This window comes from Piliocolobus tephrosceles, chromosome 4 (assembly GCF_002776525.5).
Source record: "Piliocolobus tephrosceles isolate RC106 chromosome 4, ASM277652v3, whole genome shotgun sequence".
In the NCBI taxonomy this organism is placed as follows: domain Eukaryota; kingdom Metazoa; phylum Chordata; class Mammalia; order Primates; family Cercopithecidae; genus Piliocolobus; species Piliocolobus tephrosceles.
This window is the reverse complement of record NC_045437.1, coordinates 120,404,512-120,422,260: the sequence shown is the minus strand read 5'-3', so window position 1 is coordinate 120,422,260 and position 17,749 is coordinate 120,404,512. Positions and strand designations below refer to the sequence as shown.

The 17,749-nt window shown below is 46.8% G+C and overlaps 1 protein-coding gene across 5 annotated transcripts in view; it reads left to right on the top strand.

Moving 5' to 3' along the window:
• Positions 1-16,599, top strand: part of DOCK2 (dedicator of cytokinesis 2) — a 433,784-nt gene extending 417,185 nt beyond the window's left edge. For 2 of the 5 annotated variants that reach the window (XM_023218912.1, XM_023218916.1), the window contains 9 exons: positions 777-953; positions 2,405-2,488; positions 9,149-9,286; positions 10,902-11,029; positions 12,148-12,319; positions 13,351-13,471; positions 14,494-14,562; positions 15,041-15,183; positions 16,024-16,599. In XM_023218912.1, coding sequence (XP_023074680.1) covers positions 777-953; positions 2,405-2,488; positions 9,149-9,286; positions 10,902-11,029; positions 12,148-12,319; positions 13,351-13,471; positions 14,494-14,562; positions 15,041-15,183; positions 16,024-16,086 — 1,095 coding nt within the window. In that variant the 3' untranslated portion in view covers positions 16,087-16,599. The remainder of the gene's footprint in view (positions 1-776; positions 954-2,404; positions 2,489-9,148; positions 9,287-10,901; positions 11,030-12,147; positions 12,320-13,350; positions 13,472-14,493; positions 14,563-15,040; positions 15,184-16,023) is intronic. The other 3 variants (XM_023218914.1, XM_023218913.2, XM_023218917.1) reach the window with 3 other exon arrangements.
• Positions 16,600-17,749: the final 1,150 nt, after the last annotated feature.

Genomic DNA, 17,749 nt, shown 5'->3' with positions numbered 1-17,749 from the left:
CACCTATTTCTGCAGTTTTATTGGAACAGCATTCTCATTCATTTACATACTGCCTGTAGGTGCTTTTGCCCTACAATAACAGAGTTGAGTAGTTGCAGCAGACACCATCTGGCCTGCAAATCCTAAAATATTTACTATCTGGCCCTTTTACAGAAAATGTTTGCCGACCTCTACTTTAGGTTTCTACTCCAGATCTCATGCTCTTGCAAACTGTACTTTTTGCCAGTTAGCTTTGGATGGCACTCTGTTTATTCTGCCTTCCAAGAGGTGTTGGAGAGGTGTTCGGCTTAATTTTCCCAACTGAAGTGAATCTACCTTGGAACAGTGACCCATCTAACAACAGTCTTAGGACCTACTATGTGCCAGGCTGGGTGCCCACATCGCAAGCTGCTCTAATCTCTCTAGCCAATAACTCACACATAGTATCTGCCCAACCAGTACTGAAAGGGTTGAATTGGCACGTGTTTCACCCAGATAATAAGAAGAGAAGACCTTCTCTGGGGCACATTCAGCATCTGAAGCCTCAGCAAGTACCTGATACTTCCTGCTTCTGCCTCCCCAAAGAAATCCCTTTGTCACTAAGCAGAAAGCCAGCCTGTCTCTCCCCAGAGAGCAGACAGCCTCCAGAGCTCAGTAATTACAAGATTCTGTTATAGCCCCTTAGGGAGCATTGCCTCATTTGAATTCCCACCCCAAGTGAAATCAATACCAGTAATACCTGTCTTTAAAGTGACTTAACTAAGGCCTTTTCTTCCTGGTGATCTCATTTTCAACAGACCACAATTAGTCCTCTGGAGAATGCCATAGAAACCATGTCCACGGCCAATGAGAAGATCCTGATGATGATAAACCAGTATCAGAGTGATGAGACTCTTCCCATCAACCCACTCTCCATGCTCCTGAACGGGATTGTGGACCCTGCTGTCATGGGAGGCTTCGCCAAGTATGAGAAGGTGAGGATTTCTGTGCTCCAAGTCCACGGGAGCTCAGTGAACAGAGCAATGGTGGGAGGACCCAGGGGGCAGATGCAGCTACATGTCACTTATCCTACTTTGGCTGTCCTTGTCCCCAAAGGGACCCTCAGCTTGGTTGGCCCTCATGTTTCTACAGCCTCATGTCTTAGCTGAGCTCCTGTCTCCCTCCCACCCTCCTTTCCACACCCTGTGCTGGGGCAGGAAGGGGCAGGAAGGGGCAGGGGTCATAAGGGCCCCTTATCTCACTGGGCAGATTCAGGTGGCTCTATTAAGGAAAGGCTCTGGGATGAGTGTGAGCCAGACCATAAAAGTACATGCCAGTTGTATAAACCCACCTCTTCCACAGAGGATGTGAAATGATGTGTACAAATGAAAAGAAATGAAACTCAGAATTTGTGAAAAGACATACAAACTAAAAGATCACCTCCAAGAAGAGAGCTATAGTCTAGATATCAAAGTCATAAGTTCCCTCCAGAAAGCCCCACACGTTTGAGCCACAGATTTTATTTTTGAGCTTCCTGGTGTTCATGGCAAAAAGGGAAATAGCATCACTTATATGAGTCACATTATCCACTGGAAGGAAAATACCCATTTCTCAGTAAGGAGACATAGCTTTTCTTGGCATTGAAATAGAATAGAAAGTTCTTACTTGGTTTTCACCTAGCAGACACTGAAGGGAAAATGAACTCCTCATTCTAACAAATCTGTTGACGAATTCCCTATTATCTTTCCTGTGTTATCAATTGATGTAAAACTAAGAATACCACACTATAGTGTAATTCAGGGACAATAATTCCAGTCACCTAATCAATCCTTCCAGCTACCCTCTGATACCCATGCAGTCATCATTGGTAACCCTTTGTGCAACCTTGAGCAGTGATAGGATATGTCTGTTTATACATGTGCACACACTAAGGACATGAGCCCCAGAAAGGGACTGCCAGGGTCACTTGCAAAGAGGGAGGCCATGAGGTGAGCTGGAACACCCACCCAGTGAGATTCCTTACTGAATTATTTTCCACAGAGCAATGTTCTCAAACTTGAAAGGAGCATCAGAATCTCCTACAGTGCTTCCTGACACACAGGTCCTCACCCCACCCCCAGAGTTTCTGATCCAGGCTGTCTGGGCTGGGACTAGAGAATTTGCATCTCTAACAAGTTCCAAAGTACTGCTGCTACTACTGGCTCAGGAATCTGACTTTGAGAATGACTTCCCCAGAGTTTGCAGCCCATTCCCACTGGGTACTGATCTGAACCTCAAAGCAGATAAAACATTGTCGGTCTCTCCAGACCTCTCACTCGTGTTCCATCTACATGCCTGTGACCTCATCCTTGCCCCTCTCAAATTGAATCCTCTCCCAGTGGCAAAGAGATTGGCTGTGAAATGCCAAATGAACAGGAAACCCTGACCTCCTGTCTGTCCTCCCCAGGCCTTCTTCACTGAGGAGTACGTCAGGGACCACCCTGAGGACCACGACAAGCTGACCCACCTCAAGGACCTGATTGCATGGCAGGTAAAGCAGAGCTGGCGGGGGGAGCATCCTGCCCTCCTTCCTCTCCCCCCACCATGGTTCACTTGCCCCAAGCTAGGCTCTGGCTGAGGCAGCCTAAATTCACATGCCCTCCTGTCCCTTGCTTTTCAACCCCTCTTCCAACTCTGTATCACACCTGAGCAGTTCATCCTGGAACAGAGATTTGGGGCACTGCACTCTTGGGTGTTGCATGGTGCGAGGCAGCAATGCTATGCTGGATGGTGCTAAGATGATCTTATTTGATGTTGAATTCAGGGGATGGCTTTTCACAGCGGGATGAAAATGAACACCAGGCCCCCACACTCCAAACCAGCACCTTCCCCCGACACCCAGCACAGGCCCATCTGATAATAGAAGACTTGAGCCCCTACTCCCACTTCTCCTCCTTTTAAAGCTGACCCAGTTTGTTGCAATAATGCTCAGATGGGTATCAGATTTTGAAAATGAGCGAGGCCTTTGTGTGCTTGGTTGTGTCAAAGGGTCTACATCCTGCACAAGCTGCTGCTCAGCCCATGAGCTTAGAAGGCACCACCCTGCTGTCTCGGGCTGGCCACTCATCTGCCTCTCCTTCCATTCTCTGTTTGCATCCCTCTTCTTCCTGTGGACGCTGTCTTTCCTCCTTTCTCTCTTTCTCTCCGTGCACATGTCTCTTTCTTTCCCTCTCTCTCTTAGAAGCCTGCACTTCTATTCCTTGCCTCTCTGTCTTTTGCCCCCCACCCCTGCACATCTTACTCCTCTCTTGGCTTCTCTTCCTCTTCTCTCTTGTTCTCCCTCTCCCTGCAGAAGCAACAGTCAGCTAGATCCCTCTCATAGGGGCTTACCCAAGGCTAGGCTTCCCCTCCAGGCCCACAGCAGCCCCCTCCTCAGACATGTGCCCACTCTGGGCTCTCAGCAAACCACCCAGCAGAACACAGGGGTGGGCTCCAGAGGGCAGGAGCTGGCAGGAGGTGAGCAGTGGGTGCAGGGGCAGGTGGAACAGCTTGCAGCTGCCTGCCCTCCCTCGCTTTCTTCTTGCCAGTCACTGTGCAAAGAAAAGCAAGCTTTTGTGGTTGGGAGTTTTTGTTACTCTAGGGAAATCAGGGAATGAGAAGCATTGGGTGCAGCCTCTTTTCTTAAAATAAGAATTCCTAATTCAGGTCCTTCTCTGCCTCTGCCAATTTATGCAAAGTGGGGCTTTAAAAATGAAACACCAAGCACTGCACAGACGCGCTTTTCCCGAATGCATGTTGTGTGTCTGTCTGGAATTTTCTCTTTCTTTTTACCTTGTGCCACCTGTGAAGCCCAAATATCCCCAAGGTCCCCAGCCTTCTGCGGTCATGATGCCCTTTATTATTCAAATAATGATGTTCTCCCTTAGCACCCCCAACCTGGGAAGCAGGAAGGCCAGGCTTTGATTCGTTCCCATCCTCAGATATTGCTGGGAGGCCTCAGGGAAGGCTAACATGTCACACAGATTTGCTTAGCTGTTGGATGTCACTCTGAATCCGTACCATTGCCCTGGTGGGGACCTCTTCACATCTGGAAACAGCTTCTCCATGCTGTGTTTGCTGTACCCAAATGAACTTCAGCTTCACAGCACAGCAAATACCAAGCTGTACCTTCTAAGAAAATTCTACTACTGTCTTTGAGCTTACTAGAGGGACATTACCAACAAAGCCGGAAGACTTTGAATGCGTGTACTCTGTTAAATGTGACAGCTTCTGACAGCCATTAGCTAGGCGCCTTCAGACACCGCCCCCTAGTGGCTGCCTTCTCCTTAGCACCACCCGCTGATCCTGGGACCACCTATACAGAGGCCCACCTAACCCCCAAATGAGGTTGACCTGAGCCATATCCCTCCCACCCAGAGCCCAGGCACCCTAACTATGGGCACGGGCATGCAAAAGATGCAGCTCTGCTCATAGCAAAGGCAGTCTTTTAACATTATCACACGCAACAGATTAGTTCTTCCCTACCTGTGTCATTCCGTTTGTTCTTGCAGCTTACATTTATTGAGCCTCTATTGTGTCCTAGGCATAGTCCTAGGCAACAGAGATAATGATGGACAAAATTGGGCCTGCTTCCTGCTCACTTGGAGCTTAATTCTAAATTGGATCTTGGTTTTGCAAAGCCAAATACACTTTGAATTTACTTAAAACACAAGAAGGTTAGATTTCAAGGGGAGTGAATGTATTTGTACCTCTAGCAAATGCTGAAGCCTTCAAAGTATATTTGGTGTTCAATGTTTTGAAGATTTCAGGATCGATAGCTTGTTCATTTCTTTTCTTTGTGAAGACTTTCTATTTTTTGGAATAAAAAGATGTCTATAGTGTGCTCTTTTAAAGCTTTTGTTGTGAAATATTATGTACAGAAAAGTGCACATAAAAATATATAACCCACTTATTTATCAAAAACATACATCCATTTGACCACCATCCAGATGAAATAGAATTCTGCTAGCTCCCCTAACCCTATTCTTATGCCTCCTTCCCAGAGTGAGCACTGTTCTGCTTTTATAGTAATCATTTCCTTGCTTTAAAAAAAATACTTTACCACCCAAACACTCATTCTTAAACACTGTAGTTTAGATTTGCTTAATTTTGACCTACATGTAAACAGAATCACATAATATACAGTCTTTCATATCTAACTTATTTTGCCCAATGTTATGTTTGTGAAAGTCATTCATTTTGTTGTACATAGTTATGATTCACATTCATTTTCATTGCTATGTAGTGGTCCATACAGCTGGCTTATGTAACTATACCAAAATGTATTTCTTATTTTTCTACTAATAGAGAGTTGGGTTTATTTCAGTTTGGGGCTATTACAAGTAATGCTATTCTGAACTTCCTTGCGTGTGTCTTTTTGGTACACATATGCAAAGTTTTTGTTGGGTATATACCTATGCATTGACTTGTTTTGTCATAGCATATAAGGATATTCAGCTTTAGTAGGTACTGCCAATCTTCTATCACTATAGGTTAGGTTATTTTACCTGTTCCTGAACCTCTTATAAATTGTATTATACAGTACAGTATGTACTACTGTATCTGTAGCTTCTTTTGCTCAACATAATGCCTTTGAGATTCCTCTGGGTTGTTGCACATACTAGAGGTTTGACTTTTTTTGTTTCTAAGTGTCGTCTATTGTATGTGTATCTAAATTACCAATAATATGTCAATTTATTTATTCTGTTGGACATTTGCGTTTTTTCGGGTGTTTGTGTATTATGAATAAAGTTGCTATGAACATTCATGTTTATGCCTTTTGGTGGACCTAAGCACTCAATTCCTTCAGTATACATGTAGTAGTGGATTTGCTGGGCCATGCACATTTAACCTTACTGGACACAAGAAGCAGTTTTTCAAAGTGGCTAAATCAATTTTCACTCCCACACAACTTCTAAGTCAGTTGATCCACATTCTCCCTGACACTTGATACTGGGAGTCTTTTTAAATTCTAGTCCTTCTGGTGGATGTGTAATGATATCTCAGTTTAGTTTTAATTTGCATTTCCTTCGTGAGCAATGATGTTTAGCACCTTTTCGTATGCTTACTGCTAATTGGATTACCCTTTTGTGAAATACTTTTTCAGATCTTTTACTTATGTTATTAATTGAGTTGTCTTTTTATTATTGATTTATAGGAGTTTACATGTATTCTAGATATGTGTCTTCTGTCAAATATGTGTATTGCAAATATCTTCTCTTAGTCTGGCTTGTCTGTTTGCTTTCTTAATGAGGTATTTTGATGAACAGCAGCTGTAATTTTGGTCAGGTTTAATTTATCATATTTTTTAATGATTAGTGCTTTTGTGTCCACTTTAAGAAACCGCAACTACCCCAAGATCATGAAGATATTCTTCTATGTTTCATTATGAGTTTTTATTGTTTTATCTTATACATTTAGGTATATGATCCATTTTGACTGATGTAAAGTAAGAGGCAGATTATTTTCTTACACAGATTTCTAATTTCTTCATCACCATGTATTGAAAAGACTATTTTCCCCCACTTTTGACCCCCAAAATTGACCATATATGTATTTGTCTATTCTGGACTTTCTATTCTGATCCATTGGTCTATGTCCATGCTTATACCAGTACCACACCGTCTTGAGTCTTGAAATCTAATAGTAAGTATACCCCAACTGTTGCTTTTCATCAAGTGTGTCTTGCCTCTTCTAAGTCCTTTGTATCTCTCTATAAATTTTAAAATAACCTTGCCAATGTTTACATACTTCTCTAAAACACATTGAGATTTGGATTAAGTGTACATTAAATATTAGATTAAATTGGAGAGAATGGCTATCTTCTCATCCATGAACATGGAATATCTCTCCATTTATATAATTCTTTAATTTTTCTCAGCAAAATTTTGTGGTTTTCACATATTTTTTCTTTCATATATCTTATTAGATCTGCTCTTAGGTATTTGATATTTTAAATTCTATTGTAAATGGTATTGTTTTTAAATGTTATTTTCTGTTTGTTAACTTTTCATAATACACTCATGATCTTTTATAACGTTTGTACGTCTTATAGTTATGTTTTTCAATCCTAATATTGGTTATTAGTAGCTTGTATTTTCTTGATTTGTCTTCTTAGGAGTTTATTAATGTTGTGTCTTTTCAAAGAAACAAATTTTGGCGCTGTTGATCCTCTCTGTTGTAAATTTGTTTTCTATTTTTATTCATGTCTACTCTTAACTTTATTATTTTCATTCATTTTCTCCCTTTGAATTTAGTTCGCTGTTCTTTTACTAATATCTTGAGATGGATGCTTAGCTAATTTATTTTCTGTCTTTTCTAATATGTAAAACTAAAGCCATAAATGTATCTCCATTTACAACTTTATCTCACTACTTTTTATATGTAGTTTTTCCATTAGCATTCTTTTTTATATAAAATCTTTGTCTTCTTCATGAATGGAGGATCTTTTCTGTTCCTATATATTAGTTAAATTTTTTAGAAAAACATGTTTTCGTAGGCTCTCTTTATTCTGTTTCTTCCAAATTCATTCTGTTTTTTCTTCCTTTATTCTTTCCTTATTTTCTTCCTTATTTGTTTCTTCCCTGTCAGTCTGGTCTCTGTCTTTCATATTGGAGACTTTCCTCCAATGTCTGGTGATGCTTGGCATTCTATTCCCATCTGTGTACACGAGAGAGAGCCTTGGCAACTGGGTAGCATTGCTGTGTGCTAATGGAATGACCCACAAATGCCTCTCTCTCTACATGGGACCGTTCACATTCTCCAGAGTCAGACCCTTCAAGCTTGTTCTATAGAAAGATAGTCCCAGCTGCTATACTGCTGGCCATTTGGGAATTGGAAAGTGGAGGTCTCATGATCCAAATGCAGACTTTCTCTTCAACTCCTTATTTGCAGTCTGGCTCTTCATTCTGCCTTCTGTTGTGCCTGATGCCCCTAAGCCCAGAGCTCCTTGTTCTAATTGTTCTAGATGATAAGCTCCTCCTTCTTGAGAAAATGGGAAAATAGAACACTTGGCTGCAGGGTAAGGCAGTCAGAAAATCTAACTGCTCCTGATAAAGAACTTCAACACATTCCTCTGTGTTTGGCCCCTCAGCTCACCCACCTTCTCTGTAGTGCCTGGTGCCTCCTGAGGCCCTCCTGGCTTCATGGAGGCAGATTGGCTTCTTCTTATCACCACCTCCCTCCTCTGCTCTGGAAGGTCAGTTATGTCCTCCCACCTCCTGGCACCTGCACACATTGTGGGGCAGGTTTATGAGTGTCTTCAAGTTTCACTAAAGATTTCAGTTTCTCCTTCACCTTGTCATTTCTGGGGGACCTCCAACAGAAGTAAGCAGAAATATCTTTATGTCACCATCATGAAAGCAATTTTTCCCCAAATAATTCATAGTCTACCCATTTGCTCCCCTGGTAATGTTTCCCTGAGACCACACAACTAAAGTTCTCAGCTTCTCTTTCTAACAGTGCCCACCATGGCTCTGCTACTCTCCCTTAACATAGCTGCCACTTAGACGGTGTCCACTGACCTCCTATGGGGACAAATAAGACTCCAACTCCCTCACATCAATCCTCTCCTCTTCCCTCATCTTCCTAAGGCTTTTACATCACTTTTCAAAGCTCCCTACTGGTGGGTTCACTTTATGATATTAGCACATTTATATCCTTCTTCAGCACCTGTATAAAGTGCAATTGGCTTCATGTGGTAAGATGAGGCTATGCCCCCTCCTCTGTTTTCTCTCAGCTCTTGCTTTCCTCTATCTCCCAGCTTCTGACATTCATCGTTTCACTTTAGTATTGCCAAGAACATCTTACACAAGTTTTTAAATCAATGCAACAGAGATTCCCCTGCTCTGATCCCCACACTTTGCCACCAGGTAGATTCTTTAAGGGGGCCATTTTCCCAAGCATGTGGCCTCTCTTGGGGAACGGGAGAATCCAACCCTCCTATGAGGCAATGGAAGCTGAGGGTCTTTCTCCCCTTTCCAGAGCAAACCATTTGTTTGCAACTTTCCCCGTTTCCCATGGCTGGAGACCCTGTGTGCAGGTTTCTGAGGACCCTGAAGCCCTTGACGAATTCTTCACAGGCAGACTTGACTGCAGCTGCCTTGATGGGCTGTGTGCCAGGCTGAGGCCCATCAGCCAGCCTCTGGCTCATTCTTTATCACTTTCTCTCCAGATCCCCTTCTTGGGAGCTGGGATTAAGATCCATGAGAAAAGGGTGTCGGATAACCTGCGACCCTTCCATGACCGGATGGAGGAATGTTTCAAGAACCTGAAAATGAAGGTGGAGAAGGAGTACGGTGTCCGAGAGATGGTATGGGTGGTTCCTATGGCTTGGAGGAGTGGGATTGGGCAGGGTGGGGCAGGGAAGGATGCTGGAGGCTGAAGTTGGAAGGGTCCCAGCAAAGGAAGCTGCTTCCAAAGAAGATGGTGATAGCCAGCATTGCTGGATCCCATCCAGGGGAACCCTGCTGGAAACTTGGTCCAGCAAAAATAACCCCCAGACAAACTCCAGTTACAACTGGATTGTGCAGATACCAACTTCTCAAGGGACTGTGTAATAATAATGAAAGCTACATTGATGCAGCATCTACTATATGCCTGGCCTGATTCAAGCACTTGACCTCTACTAGGTCATTTAATCCTCACCACAAGCCTGAGCGGCAGGAATGATTTTTAACCGCTTGTATTTCTTCTGAGGTTCAGAAGGTCAGGTAACTTGCCAGAGGCTATGTGGCAAATGAGTGTGCGGCAGAATTTGCATCTGGCTGTGTTAGTTCAAGGCCAGTAGTTTTGGCCACTGAGCTCCTTGGCCTAAAGAGACCGTGAGCCTGGTGCTTACAGGGTGCTTCTTCATCCTTTTCCTTATTAACTGGTGTTATAAAATGTCAAGGCCATGCAATTCCTTTAAAACCATCTGGTCCAGCCTTCCCGTTTTACAGATGGTAAAACTGAGACCTGGAGAAGAACAGTGAGTTACTGGAAGAGCCTAGAGGCACACTCAGGTCTCTGATTCAAAGATGTTTTTCCGTGAGACAGGTTGTCACTTTCAATACTCCCTACATGAAGTCCCTGCAATGCAATTCTGATGCTGACTCCCTGGAGTTAGATCACATTTCACAGGTTAGAAGCACAGTCTTAGACACTTCCCACTTCAAACACCAACCATAAGCTTCAGGGACCCAGGCCACCCACACTTCTGCCTAACTGGTTACAAATCGGGGGATTCCCACTACCCTATCAGGTTTCACAATTCACTAGAATAATTCACAGAACTCAGGAAAGCATGATATTACAACTTCAGTTTATGATACAAATCAAGACCAGCCAGATAAAGAGACACAGAGTGAGGTCCAGGAGGGTCCCAAACATGAAGTTTTCATGTATTCCAGATGCGTCCCCCTTCTGGCACACTGATGTATGATTACCAGCCAGAGAAGTTCACTGGCGCCTCATGTCCAGAGTTTTTATTGGAGTTTCATTATGCAGTCATGATAGATTGAACCATTGGCCATGTGATGGAAATCAGTCTCTGGGCCTGTCCACTCCCTGGAGGTTGAGCTGGTATTATATGGCTCAAAGTCCCAGCCCTATAATCATAGAGCTGGTCTTTCTGGCCATCGGGAGCCATCTTATTAGCATAAAATCAAGTATGGTCAGGGGGGCCGCCATGAATAATAACAAAGATACTCCTATCACATAGGAAATGCCAAAGATTTAGATATTGCCTTCCAGGAACCAGGAGTAAAGGTCAGCCACATTCTTTATTCTACAAGAACCCCTAGCCTCAGCCAGCCAGGAACTTTTGTGTTGATGCTCCACTCAGCCCCACAACTCTGCCCTGCCCAGGTGGAGGGAGAAGGTGACAGGAAGGTTGGGGCCACCTTCCCCAGGCTACAGCTGCTAACCACCCTGTTCTCCCACCACAGCCTGACTTTGACGACAGGAGAGTGGGCCGCCCCAGGTCTATGCTGCGCTCATACAGACAGATGTCCATCATCTCTCTGACTTCCATGAATTCTGACTGCAGCACCCCTAGCAAGCCCACCTCAGAGAGGTCAGTCCCTGCACCTCAGGGAGTCCCCTGCACCCCTGCCTGCCTGGCTCAATCTCTTCTCCTTCTCTCTCTTCACCAGCAACATCCCTTCTACATTCCCCTTCCTCCTTTCAGTTTAAAAGCCTTTTCCCATCTGGAGCCTCACAACTACCCTAGGAGGCTCATGGTTCGTATCATTTGTAGGGGATTAGCAGAGGCTCAGAGAGGCAAGGCAGCTTTCCTGAGGCCCAGCAGGACTCACCTGCAGCCCCCAGGCTTCTAGTCCAGTGATCTCTGTCAGCCAGCCAGAGCTCTTCACCAAGTCTGCATCCTTCTGGAATATTGTCACCTCTCACCCGGATCTGTTCCCTTTCAAGGAAGCTCCTCCCAATCACAATGCGATGTCCCCGTTGCAGAGCTCCTCCTCCTGCACCACCTACCCACCCCTCTGTCAGGGGTCTTCCCTCCTTTGCCCCCTTCCACCTTCCTGGAGCCCTCTGGCCATCATTGCTGGACCCTCCAGAAACTTCCCAGCGGGCTTCAGAGGCTACTCTTGCCCAGAGGGAAAAGGATGGAAACGTCTTCTGTGTTTCACAATTCTAGGGGCCACCATTCACCCTGCCCAACTCATCTGTTCTAATCATAGACACTATGAGCTACCCAGCACTTACCATATGCCAAGAATGTGCCAGGGGTTCCTCCAACCTCATCTCATGGCCACTCTGCAAGGTCTCTGCGAAGACCCCCATCTACTGAAAAGGAAATGATGGTTGGAAGAGGTTGAGGGGTTTACCCAAAGTTATTCATTCAGCTAAGAACTGGCCAGGCCTGGATTTGAATCCGCATTCATGCTTTCAACCAGTCTTCTCTCCTCACCGCCAGTTTCTTTGCTATGGCTCACTTCTTTCCATTTCATTTTACCATGAATAAAATAAAGTGAACTTTACTCATTACATTTAAGTGTTTGTGGATTGAGCAAGTTGCTCCCCAAATCCTCTGCCAGATTTGCTGATCTACTCCAGACCCTGTAGTGGCAGCTGAGGCAGCCCGAAGGTCCCCTTCAGCTTCCTGGGTCCTTGCAAGGCAGTTCCACTGAAGCTCTAACTGCAGTTTCTATTGCTGCCCCTCTGGCCTTTCAGCTTTGACCTGGAATTAGCACCACCCAAGACTCCGAGAGTGGAGCAGGAGGAGCCAATCTCCCCGGGGAGCACCCTGCCTGAGGTCAAGCTGCGGAGGTCCAAGAAGAGGACGAAGAGAAGCAGCGTAGTGTTTGCGGACGAGAAAGCAGCTGCCGAGTCGGACCTGAAGCGGGTGAGCGGCTGAGGCAGGTTGCCTCTCCAGTGCTGTTAGCAAATCTCCACTGCATGCTGGGCACAAAACCCAGGACTTCCAGATACGGGATCCCCGAGGCCCGCTTCTGCGGTGCTATGGGTATTGCAGAGGCGGCACCTGAGGAGCTGAGAGGTGAAGTGTTTACTGCTCAGGCAGCTGGGGTGGCTGGGACATGACAGAGCTGGGAGTTGAACCTTGACCTTCACTTCAGAGCCTGTGTGTGTCCTTTCCACCATCACACAGGGCTTTTCCAGGCGGGGGAGAAGCCCCTGTTCTCCTACCAAAGGGGAGAGCAGCCCACTTGGTATTGAGCTTCTATAGGCCCCAGCCCCAGGCCTTTTCTAACCACTGACATCTCAGACCCCTGCAAGCCCCTCCTGTGAGCCAGGAGTCCGGGTGGGGATTCAGAGATGAAATCTCACTGTCCTGGCTTTGAGAGTTTTGGTCTTGTAAACTAATAACCTTTTAAAAATGAGACTTGGTGTCAGACAGCCCTCTTAGTTTCCCCTTGGAAAAGAGTTTGTCAAAAGCTTTCTGGGAGCCTGGGAGGGGGAGATGGATTAACTGCCCTGGCAAGGGAGGGGTGCCAGATGAAAGAGCAAGGGGCCAACCAAGATACCTTGGTGAAGGAAAGGCCCTCCAGAAACTTCTCAGTGGGCCTCACAGGCTACTCTTGCCTGGATGGATAAGAATGGAAATATCTTCTGTGTTTCTCAATTCTAGGGGACACCGTTCACATGATAGTCTAAATGAATGCCACCCCCTCCACCCCGTAGTTATGTAGTGTGCAACCTGTGAAACCATACATGGCAGACTGGCATGGAATGGTATAAAACAGAGTAAATGAACTAGGAGCCAGCTTCATAGAAACCATGCCACGCCCTCATCCCTGATCTTTCAGGGCCCAGATCTGCCTCATGCTAAGCCTCTCTCTCTGTTTTTTATTTTTTTATTTTTATTTTTTTTGGTATGTGTGTGTATTTGTGTGTGTGTGTGGTGTATTCCTCCAGCTTTCCAGAAAGCACGAGTTCATGAGTGACACCAACCTCTCGGAGCATGCGGCCATCCCCCTCAAGGCATCTGTCCTCTCTCAAATGAGCTTTGCCAGCCAGTCCATGCCTACCATCCCAGGTATGCCCCCTGCTGCCACCAGCATGAAGGACTAGAGATAGTGCAGACCACCAGCCTTGTGGGTGGAGGATGGATGGGAACTGTGTCTACACAACAAAGTGGGCCAGGCATCCTGGAGTTAGAGGCTGTACTCACAGCCCCCCACCCTCTAATCTCTCCCCACACCCACCACTTCCTAGCAGTGACACCATCCCAGCAAGCTCCAGCAGGGACAGGGGAGAGGCCTGCTGTCTCTTGGGCCCTCAGAATTCACTGGGTATCCATTTGTCACACTAGGTGGCCCCTTGTTCTCAGTTAGCCAGGCCTCCCCAGGGGCCAGAAGTTTGCCCTTGGTATGTCCCTAAGACCTGTGGCTTCTTTATGGACCTGGAAGACTCTTTGTGGCTTTACAAAAATGGCTACCACATCTTATAGCTGCAGAGTGTTGGGTGCACAGATGCTCCCTATCTGCCATCCTCGTCACGCACTGTCCAGTGAGGAGGTTAGAGCACAGCTGATGGTCCTAACTCACAGAAGAGAATCTGAGGCCCTAACAGGGGACATGACAGGGGACATGGCATGCCTGAGAGCACTCCATCTGGCATGCAGAAGTCCTTGGCATTTGCTGCTATGCGCCTGGCTCTGTGTGGTAAGGGCCAGGTCAGAAGGGAAGAAGACAGGGCCAGTGCTGCCCTGTGGAACTCAGCAGGCCGATCATGGTGAAGACGCTTGCTGGTTCCTGAATGTTTGGGGTGCCAGGCGCTGCGCCAACCGCTACTCCTTCATTATCTCATTTACACCACTGCACATACCCGGGAAGTAGTTCATGTCATCCACCCCATTGTATGGATGAGGAAACTGGGGCACCGAGAACATCAGTCTCTTGCCTGTCACCAACCAGCAAATGGCAGAGGCTGAGTTCAGACCCAGGCCCTCTTCCCTGGAACCAAGCACCTGCCCACTGCCCTGCCACCCCACCCAGGATAGCCTAAACACGGCTGCAACATTTGGCCTAAGCCATTTCGCTGGTATCTTCTCCGCAGGTCTCACAACACGCAGGTGGTCTGGGCTTTTTCTCCCATTTGGCCAATGTCAAAAGCAGCAGTCAGAGGGTAACTAATTTTTCATGTCTCTGTGACTCCAAACTGGGGCTGTAACCACTAGGCCATCTGGCCCCTCCACCAGGTGACACGTGGGTCTGAGACTCTCTTCCCACTGTCTCCTGCAATGGGGAGAGAAATCCAGGGTGTTGGTATTGGGAGCTGGAGGAAGAGTAAGCTCACACTGTCCCCTACCTTGGAGCAGAAGGCTTTGTGTTTCCTGGGGATGTCAGGGCTTTGGGGCAAGGTTTTGACCAGGAGCCAGGAGGTTGAACCCTTGTCTGTAGGGTGGGCAACCTTCACTGCAAGAGGACAGCTTCACTGCCCCCTGGCACGGCAGGAAATAGGCTTCCTGCCTCCTGCTTGGCACATACCATGTGTAATCCCTGGATGCTGGCTCTGTCTCCCAGCCCTCCCCCTGTCTACCTCCCCCAAGGCACTGCCCCTCCTCCACCCACCCATTCATGCCCCAGCTCTACTCTCCTTCCAGCCCTGACACTCTCAGTGGCAGGCATCCCTGGGTTGGACGAGGCCAACACATCCCCCCGCCTCAGCCAGACCTTCCTCCAACTCTCAGATGGTGACAAGAAGACACTCACACGGAAGAAGGTCAATCAGTTCTTCAAGACAATGGTGAGGACACTGAGGGTGGAAGGAAAGGAAGACGTTGGGAGGAAAAAGGGAAGACAGCAATGCAGAGAAAAGAAAATGGGGGGTCGTGTGTGCATGTGTGTGCATATGTGGTCATTCCTAGGGAGGCCTAGTCCGGAGGCCCTGAGTTCTGGGACACTGTGCAGCAATGCCCAGAGGGCGGTTCTCCTCTGGGGCCCCAGGCAGCTCCTCTGACCAGGATTGACCCCAGCTAGGCATGTGCAGGGCCCTGGGACCTCAGAAGCAGTAAGTGGCCTGCCCTCACCTAAACTGCCCCTTAGTGCTGCAGCACTTTTCTATTCAACCTATATCACAAAATCCTACAAATTGAACATTAGTTTCCAAGCACTGATTCTGTAAGATGGGACTGTAAAGTCCCATCTCCTATTGTTACTTGTTGGCCTTTCCTCAAGATCAAGAAGGTCCCATAACATATCTGATCCTCAAGGTAATATGAAATCGGGACTCTGCTACTACAAATATCTCAAGTGTACCGTGAGCACACAATGAGTCAGGCACCGTGCTTAGCACTTCCCAAGCATGGTGCCATTTGAGCTCCCACTCTTAGGATTTTATATGGGAGGCTCACGGAGTTTGGTAAGTGATGTGCCCAAGTCCACGTGGCTAGTGAACCTGGGCTCACTCTACTGTCTACCACTGCCTTTCCGGCCAAAGCCAAGGTCATAGCAGTTCACATTCACTGGGTTTTGGGCAGGGGTCAGTGTTGGGGCCCTTGTGATTAGGACTGGGAAGCTCCATTTTGGTGCTTAATCTGATAATCCCATCTTGGTTTTGTGCTTGTTTATTCTCTTCTCTCAAAAGCTGGCCAGCAAATCAGCTGAAGAAGGCAAACAGATCCCAGACTCGCTGTCCACGGACCTGTGAGCTGCTGCTGACTAGGGCTGCATGGGAGAGCCAGGGAGGGGAGTTTCTGGAAGAGGAGAGCCATGGGTGGAACACCGAAGCCTCAGAGAGTGGGAGACTCTCCCCATCAGTTGTCCTCACTTAGAGGAGACAGAGGAGCCAATCAGGTCCCAGAGCTTGAGTGCTACAAGCCCAGCATCCCCTGGGGCTGTGATCATGGTGGATGAGGAAGCCTCAATGTAGATTCCCGAACGCAAGGAACTAGCAAGAATGCCTTCTCCCAGTGTGCTCTCCCCAACATCCTAGGCACAGCTTTCATAACCCAGTTTCTTAGGGGTAAGAAACTGTTATTATTTCATTTATAGAGTCCCAGAACTTAAAGGAAAGCCTTTTAAATATTCTTTTTAATTTTATTTTAGATTAACAGTTTTGTACTTTACATTTTTTAATACAACCAACCAGTTTCTTTTCTAGCCAATCATCTTGAAGAGTTGCTGTTTCTTACTGACAATAAAAAATGTTTTCTTGGTTCGAGTAAGCCTTGTTGCCTGATTCTGTTGGCTGACTCTCCTGGGCCCAGGACTGGGCGGGAAGCTCCCTGGAAGGAAGGAAGGCCCAGGGATTGCAGTGATGTGAAGGAGCCTGGTGATGCCCTTGCCCAATGCCAAGTTTCCCCACCTCATCTATGAGAAGATTCTTCAAGAATCTCCATGACTCTGGTTCCTTAGGTGCCCAACCCTGGGCTACCAGCATGTTAAAAAAGTTGGCCTGGTCTTCCTCATGGATCTGAATAGTGGAGTGTCGTAACTCCTTTCTCCACCTTTAGAAAGAGATAGCACGACCACCCAAGCCTGGTCACTCTAGTAAAGACCAAACCTAATGCCAAAGAGTTAGGAAAAGAGGGGTCTGAGGTCCAGCAGGCTCATAGTTGAGCTCTTGGATCTTGTCACTGGCTCCAAAGTGGTGGCTTTTCTTGGAGGAATTCTCAGGCTTTTCAGATGAGGCCCAAAGGTGGTGAGTAGCTTTGTCAGGCAGCAGCAAGAGAGGATGGGAGCAAAGTCCCACCTCTGGATCTGACAGCGAGCAGGGAGCTGTGCAGGGGAGGGGTCCAGAAGGAGGCTGAGGACCCATTTGAGAAGGAAATTAATACTGGGTAAGTGCATGACAGCACAGGTTTCAGAAGTAGAGCCATCTGAAAACCTTGGAGTGGATGCTCATTTACAGGCCGAGTCCCTGGGGCAGAGTAAGACAGGAGAAAGAATGATGATGGTAGCTCAAATTTCTCGAGCCCTGATGGTGTCTGGGACAGTGTTATAGACATGATAAGAATTAACTTCCTAAGTCTTGAGAGCAGCCCTAGGAGGTAGATACGATTATCACCCAGATGAAGAAACGGAGGCACAGAGGCGTGAAGTGACCCAAGACCACATACTTAGTAACGTATGGCTGGGATCCAAACCCAGACAGCTGGGTGGGGAGCCTGACTCTTAGGCACTACCCTATATTGTCTCTGGGACGCCTTAGTGTGCAGAATATCCTGAGTCTTGGTAGCCTTTATCCACCCCAGCCTGTCCCTGGTGGCCTCTATGTCCCTGCTGCAAGCCCCATTTGAAGATGTGTTGCCTAGTTCACCTTCTAGTCTCCTCAACAGGCCAAAAAGTCCTGTTTTGATGATTGCTGGGGT